At 45.9% G+C, this 7,703-nt stretch overlaps 1 protein-coding gene across 1 annotated transcript in view; it reads left to right on the forward strand.

Annotated features, from left to right (window-relative positions):
- TRIM63 (tripartite motif containing 63) overlaps window positions 1-7,703 on the forward strand; it is a 23,639-nt gene that overhangs the window by 8,396 nt on the left and 7,540 nt on the right. The window contains exons 5-7 of the mRNA XM_008065184.1: window positions 1,018-1,251; window positions 2,610-2,632; window positions 2,935-3,059. Coding sequence (XP_008063375.1) covers window positions 1,018-1,251; window positions 2,610-2,632; window positions 2,935-3,059 — 382 coding nt within the window. The remainder of the gene's footprint in view (window positions 1-1,017; window positions 1,252-2,609; window positions 2,633-2,934; window positions 3,060-7,703) is intronic.

Here is a 7,703-nt window from a genome sequence, read left to right on the forward strand (position 1 = left end):
CAGAGTGAGACTCCAACTCAAAAAAAAAAAAAAATTAGCCGGGGGTGGTAGCACGCGCCTGTAATTCTGACTACTTGGAAGGCTGAGGCGGAAGGATCGCCTGAGCCCATCAGGCCGAAGCTGGGGTGGCCATGAGTATGCCACTGCACTCCAGCCTGGGTGACAGAGTGAGACTCCAACTCAAAAACAAGCAAACAAACAAAAAAAAGGAGTAAAAATCACCCTGGGATCTTGTTAAAATTCAGGTTCTAATTCAGTAGGTCTGGAATGAGACATAAGATTTTGCATTTCCAATAAACTCCCAGGGTGTGCCAGAACTGCTTGGTCCACGGGCCACACTTTGAGTGCAAGGCTGTCAAGGGCAGAAAGGAACTTTTCCATCCCTGAAAAAGCATCCATGATTTTCCATCTCCACTTGGGGTGTGGCCCTGGAGGTGAGATGGGGGAAGAGGACTTCATCATTGCTAGTGGATGAAGAATCAAGTGAGAGTAAGTTCAAAGGAAGAAAGGGAACATTGAGCTCACGCACAAGAGGCTCCCACTCTGATGAGGTGCTATTATTATACCCATCTTACAGAAAAGGGAACTAAGATGTAGTGTCCGTGCCACAGAGAAGGGAGCTCCAGCTGAGGAGGTGCCAGGGAAGGAGCTGTTTTTCCAAATCTCCTGGGACCAGATGATGCAGTTTCTGAATCCAGTCTTGGTTCTAAAACATAGGGAAGAGTGTGACTTGGGGCATGGGGGAGGCCCAGAATATGTCTTGCCATGCAGCTAGAGAGCATTTTGGAAGTAGGTGCTAGCTGTTTCCATAACAGAAGCCTCCAGATGTCACTGGTGTACTAAGTAGCTGGGATGGTACAAGTGCTTTCTTCTGGTTAAATCCTCATTTTGTCTTCTGTAAAATGGAGGTGTAAGATCTCTTCCAGCTTTGGATTGTTTGCTCCTCTCCCAGAAAGGAAGCACTGGGGGTAAGGAGTAAGACCCAACAGGATATGACTGCAAGGTTTCTGTCCCCAGGAGAACAGTCACCAGGTGAAGGAAGAGCTGAGTCAGAAATTTGACACACTGTACGCCATCCTGGACGAGAAGAAAAGTGAGTTGCTGCAGCAGATCACGCAGGAGCAGGAGGAGAAGCTCAGCTTCATCGAGGCTCTCATCCAGCAGTATCAGGAACAGCTCGACAAGTCCACTAAGCTGGTGGAGACGGCCATCCAATCCCTGGACGAACCTGGGGGGGCCACCTTTCTCTTGGTAAGCAAGACTAGGAGGGTCTGGGCAGGGTCATTTCAACTCCACAGTCCTAAGGTTCAAGTTGTGCCCCTTGAACCCATGGGCCCATAGACAAGTCATTTGAACCTCAATGGGCTTCAGCTTCCCCATCTGAAAAATGGACATGTAACAATCTTTACCTTCCATTTCCTCAAGAGTATCAAATAAGATGTTTGTGGAACAGCTTTGTAAGCTATAAATAGCATAAAGATTATTAACTGAGCACCTACTGTAGGCCAGGCACAGAGTGGAGACACAGAGATGACCCAGACATAGACTTGCCCTACAAGAGCTTGTTGGGGAGGACAGAAAAGGCTTAGCTATAAAACTTCACAGTCCAGGCCAGGCACGGTGGCTCAATCCTGTAATCCCAGCACTTTGGGAGGTCGAAGTGAGATGATCACCTGAGCTCAGAGGTTCAAGAGTAGCCTGGGCAACTTGGCAAGTTCGCGTCTCTACAATAAATTTTAAAAATCACCTGGGCATGGTAGCACGCACCTGTAATTCCAGGTACTTGGAGGGCTAAGGTGGAAGGATTGCCTGAATCCAGCAAGTCAAGGCTGTGGTGGCTGTGAGCAGTGTGCCACTGCACTCCCGTCTGGGTGACAGAGTGAGACTCCTATTCAAAAAAAAAAAAGCTTCACAGTTCAGTTCAATAAAAATTTCCTAACCTAAGCTCCTACTGTGGGCCAGGATTTGTACTAGACATTGGATATGGAAAGGTGATTAGGATATGATTCTCAGCTTGGAAATTCAGGGTTTAGGAGTGTTTAGACGGATATCCCCAGAATCCAAACTTTCTGTCAGGGCAATGAGAGGGTCCTAGAGTGATGACCAAGATCTGTGCAGATCATGGACAGAAGGAAAATATCCAAACTGAAGCCAAGCATGGTGGCTCATGCTTGCAACAGTTTGGGAGGTGGAGGCAAAAGGATTGCCTGAGTCTATGGGTTTGAAACCAGCCTGGGCAACTTGGTGAGACCTCATCTCTACAATAAATCAAAAAATAAACCAAGCGTGGTAACGCGTGCCTGTAGTTCCAGTTACTTGGAAGGTGAAGGGGGAAGATTACCTAAGCCTAGCAGGTCGAGGCTGAGGTGGCTGTGAATGTGCCACTGCACTCCAGCCTGGGCAACAGAGTGAGAGTCTGACTCAAAAAAAAAAAAAAAAAAAAAGACACAAGTTGTCCAAAGAAACCTTGCAGCTCAAGGGGAGTAGGGTACAAGTGGGCTGGAGAATGGCGCCAAGATTCCATCTGCAACACCCAGTCACTAGTTTTGCTGATTTTCTGGAGTTACCTCTTCTGCAATCCTAACTCTTTGTTCTCTCTGCCCCAACAGAGTGCCAAGCAACTCATCAAAAGGTCAGTGTCTTCCCAGGGGCTATGACCCAAGCTTCTAGTTCCCACTGGGTCAATAACCCCCCACGTCCCCCTGTCTCCCATGGGCATTAGGTCTGTCGGGAGGGTCTCAACTCAGGCTGGCTTTCCTGACTTTTGCATTCCCTGCTTTCTTGAACTAAATACCCATTCTGCTTGATCCTGGAGAGGAAATATTCCCCTCCTCCAGGGAGCCTCTAGGTAGAAGGTCTGGGTGTGGGCTTGGCATGTGTGCTCCCCTCTCTGCACTGAGCCCAGAGATCTCACCCTGCCTCTCTCTCCCACAGCATTGTGGAAGCTTCCAAGGGCTGCCAGCTAGGGAAGACAGAGCAAGGCTTTGAAAACATGGACTACTTTACTTTGAACCTAGAACACATCGCAGACGCCCTGAGGGCCATCAACTTTGGGACAGGTAAAGGAGGTGGTGGTACCACTTGACTATTTATTTGTCTGTCCCCTGAAAACCAGCATTCCTCCTACTGAGTCCCACAGGGAGGCAGATACACTAACAAAGATACCCAGATATAAGGTCTAACTCAAACAGCCAACTTCTAGATGAACCCACAGCCCAGCACAGTGCCTGGTGCAGAATTGTTGCTCAATACATTCGTATAAGAATTATGGCAGAGCCGGACACGGTGGCTCACGCCTGTAACCCCAGCACTTTGGGAGTCTGAGGTGAGAGGTTTGCCTGAGTCCACAGGTTTGAGACCAGCCTGGGCAACTTGACGAGACCTTGTCTCTACAATAAATCCAAAAAATTAGCTGGGCATCGTGGTGCACACCTGTAGTTCCAGCTACTTGGAAGGCTGGGACAGAAGGATCACCTGAACCCACCAAGTCGAGGCTGCAGTGACTCTGAGCATGCCACGGCCATTCAGTTTGGGCGACAGAATGAGATTCCTACTAAAAAAAAAAAAAAAAAAAATAGGAAGTGGGCCCTCTGATAATTATCACCTCATGGTGCAGTTGCAACAAATCAGATATTGATGTAGAGAGGCTCTATAGAACATATACTAGTTATTGCCTAAAGGTAGACTTTACCTTAAGCTTTCTAATGCTATCATCTATGATACTCAGACACCTTAATTTATCAATGTTGTATCCTCATCTATTTATAACTACTCTTCCATTGAGTGCCTATAATAATTGTAACAATGCAACTATGACAACAATGTGAAAAATAAGAAGGGAAAATAAACCATCCTGTAGAGTTTCTGATGTATTCTCCAATTGCAGTGGCTGTAGTTTGAACCAGATATTCAAGTGAACTTTTTGTAAAGTCCACACATCAGCAAGCAGGCATGAGGTTGTTTTAGTTTACAGAGATTTAAGAAAAGAACAGTTTTGCGGGGTATGGTGGCTCACGCCTATAATCCTAGCACTTTGGGCGGTGGAGGCAAGAGGATTTCCTGAGTTCGGGAGTTTGAGACCAGCCTGGGCAACTTGGCGAGACCTCTACAATAATTTTTTTTAAAAATTGCTGGGTGTGGTGGCCCACGCCTGTAATTCCAGCTACTTGGAAGGCTGAGGCAGAAGGATCGCCTGAACCCAGCAGGTCAAGGCTGCAGTGACCATGAGCATGCCACTGCTCTCCTGCCTGGGTGACAGAGTGAGAAGTCAACTAAAAACAAAACAAAACAAAGGTATCTTATATCCCTGCAAAGTCTCTTGGGAACTCCCCACTTCAGGAGCCTTGTAAGACACTAATCTATCCATAGTGCAGAGTTGGAACTATAGACGCAGGCCACCATGCCAGGCTAGTTTTTGTGATTTATTGTAGAGAGGAGGTCTCACCAAATTGCCCAGTCTGGTCTTGAACCCCTGAGTTCAGGCAATCCTTTTGCTTCCATCTCCCAAAGTGCTGGGATTACAGGTTTGATCCTCTGGGCCTGGCTGATACCTTGATTTTTTTTAAAATTTGTTATATGATGCTATGCCAGAGTCAGGTTGGAAAACAAACTTTAGTATTGTTAGGTTACACTCCCAGCAGGGAATCTCCAGAAAGTTATGTCAGACTCATAGAGGATGTGGGTGTCTGCTGTGATCCAGTGCCGCATGAAAAATGCAAAGAATTGCACAGACGTTAGATTGGAAAATATAGTTTACTTAACAAGTAAACTAGAGAGAGAGAGAGGAGATTCAAGGTAGAGAAGGGGCCAAAGCCAGGAAACATGGCGATGGCCATAGTGCAAAGAGCACACGGCCACACCAGAGTCCAGTAAGGCAATGGCGAATGGCTGCTCAAGGTTGAATGTTTTTAAACATTCCCCTGTGATGGGGGCAGGTCATTAAGGTGGTTGAGTGGTGGTCTCCTCCATGTCATCACCAAGGAGCAGGTAAGCACAGCTATTGATGTCAGGTGATGGGCAGCAGGCAGATGGGTGGGCTAGCCACATGACTGCTGCCATGGTGATGGGTCTGTCTGTATCACGAAGGTCAAAGAGCTGACTAGGTTAACCTGGGTCTTAAGGGTGGAGGCAAATATTTGAAATAGAAAAGCTAATTAATACAAAACAAACTGGAAAGGGGGGTTGCAAAACAATTATCAAAAGATACCTCTGAGAAACAGGTTCTGTCCTTGGCTAGTGATTTGAGGGTAAGTTAAGTGAACTGCTAGAAAAACATGAGATTTAGACAATGTTAAAATGGCTGCTCATTGGCCATATAAAGTCCACAATATGTCCTTTCAAGTATATAGAGTAATAAAACCCTTTCTGGTGAGTCCTCATTAGGTATTGCTCCCCAAGCCTCTTAGTTAGGAATTTAGATAAGAAGAACTAAAAAAAAAAAAAAAAAAAAAAGGCAAGTGTTAGTCCTCAGCTCCCCTTCTTAGCCAGCCTCATTCCTTAGAATGCATGTGTAGGCCAATAAAGTTAGAGGTCCCACATCTAGGAAGGCTCATTCCTAGGGTTCTCTATTCTGTTTACCTGGTGAGTTCCCTGGTGCTAGGAGGCAGATTCCTAGAATTGTATATTTGGTGACAATAGTGTCCGCATCAGTGATGCTGGCTTATGGGGAAGGACATGGTTTGACCTGATTTTATAGCCAATTGTTTAAGGGTGAGAGTCGGGCCTAGAGTTCAGTCTTTAAAAACATCCTTGATCAGATCTATTTTATCAGTTATCATGATCTGGGCCCTTGCTTTTGTCTATTTTCTTTTCCTGTGTCTGTCATAGCATTCGCAAGAGACATGTAATGATAACATAGAGATGAGTGTAAAGATGAGAGTTAATTCAGGGTTCATGAGAACTAGCCTGGTCTGATGTCCCTGGAAGGAGGCCTGCCTTGGTAGTTGGTAGTTGTTGTGGAGACCAGCTAGACCTCAGGTGTTTTGTTGTTGTTTTTTAGTTGGAGTCTCACTCTGTCACCCAGGCTGGAGTGCAACTTGATTGTCCAGGCTGGTCTCAAACTCTGGGTTCAGGCAATCCTCTCACCTCAGCCTCCCAAAGTACTGGGATTACAGTTTAACATAATAACTATTACTAATGATAACATATACTAAGACATATTAGAATTATAGGAACTTGATACCATTCATAATACATATGAGTAACACACATAGATATAACCGAGAGAAAATGAAACATCCTTTCATATGTGACAACGTTTTTTGGGTTTTTTTGAGTGGGCGTCTCATTCTGTCACCCAGGCTGGCGTGCAGTGGCAAGCTCATGGCCACTGCATCCACGACCTGACCTGCTGGGCTCAGGCAATCCTCTCGCCTCGGCCTCCCAAAGTGCTGGAATTACAGGCATGAGCCACCGCACCTAGCTCCCTATATAACATACCAAATCAGCCAAATGTTTCTCTTGGACTTCAGGGGAACCTAATATCTAACATTAGTGATGTCAAAGAGGCTAAGTATAGAAACTTAAATTTTGATTTTGGAAAGTCTGTCAAATATCAAAAGTTTAAAACATTTGCTATTACAACACAGGATTATAGGTGACTATAAATTAAGTAATTCATTTAGCCCAAATGACAATTTGATTTTTCTTTTTTTTTTTTGAGTTGGAGTCTCACCCTGTCGCCCAGACTGGAGTGCAATGGCCGCTCCAGGCCACCGCAGCCTCGACCTGCTGGGCTTCAGCGATCCTTCCACCTTAGCCTTCCAAGTAGAACTACAGGCACACGCTACCACACCCAGCTAATTTAATTTAAATATTTTTTAAAAGCAAAGTCCTTTGATAGAGGAGACTCATTTTCCTAAATAATAACAACTAAGAAAGACAGCATAAGGGCAACTGAATCTGCTTCATTTCTCTATAATTTTTTTCCAGAATATTCAAAAGGTAAACAAAGATCATTTTGTTATCTCCTGAAATTACAAGAAAATCTTGTTCAAAAGAGAAAAACCCAAGTTATCTCTGCATTTGTGTATTATTTTTTTAAAATAAAGAAAGCCGGGATGATGGCTCACGCCTGTAATCTCAGTAATTTGGGAGGTCAAGGCAAGTGGAATGTTTGAGCCCAGGGCTTCAAGACCAGCTTGGACAACTTGGCGAGACCTTGTCTCTACAGCAAATTTTTAAAATTGCCAGGCTCGATGGCTCAGCCTGTAATCCCAGCACTTTGGGAGGCCGAGGTGTATGTATGGATTGCCTGAGCCCGCAGGTTCGAGATCTGCCTGGGCAACTTGGCAAGACCTCATCTCTACAATAAATCAAAAAAATTTAGCCGGGTGTGGTAGTACACACCTGTAGTTCCAGCTATTTGGAAGGCTGAGGCGGAAGGATTGCTGGAGCCCAGCAGGTCGAGGATGCGGTGGCTGGGAGCGGCCACTGCACTCCAGTCTGGGTGACAGGGTGAGACTCCAGCTCAAAAAAAAAAAAAAAAAGCCGGGCTCGGTGGCTCAGCCTGTAATCCCGCGCCTTTGGGAGGCTGAGGTGAGTGGATTGCCTGAGCCCGCGGGTTCGAGACCCGCCTGGGCAGTGAGACCTCATCTACAATAAATCAAAAAATCAGCCAGGCGTGGTAGTGCATGCCTGTAGTTCCCGCTACTTGGAAGGCTGAGGCAGAAGGATCGCCTGAGCCCAGCAGGTCGAGGCTGCGG

Source organism: Carlito syrichta, unplaced genomic scaffold (genome assembly GCF_000164805.1).
Source record: "Carlito syrichta isolate Samal-C Ts95f unplaced genomic scaffold, Tarsius_syrichta-2.0.1 Scaffold308186, whole genome shotgun sequence".
Classification (NCBI taxonomy): domain Eukaryota; kingdom Metazoa; phylum Chordata; class Mammalia; order Primates; family Tarsiidae; genus Carlito; species Carlito syrichta.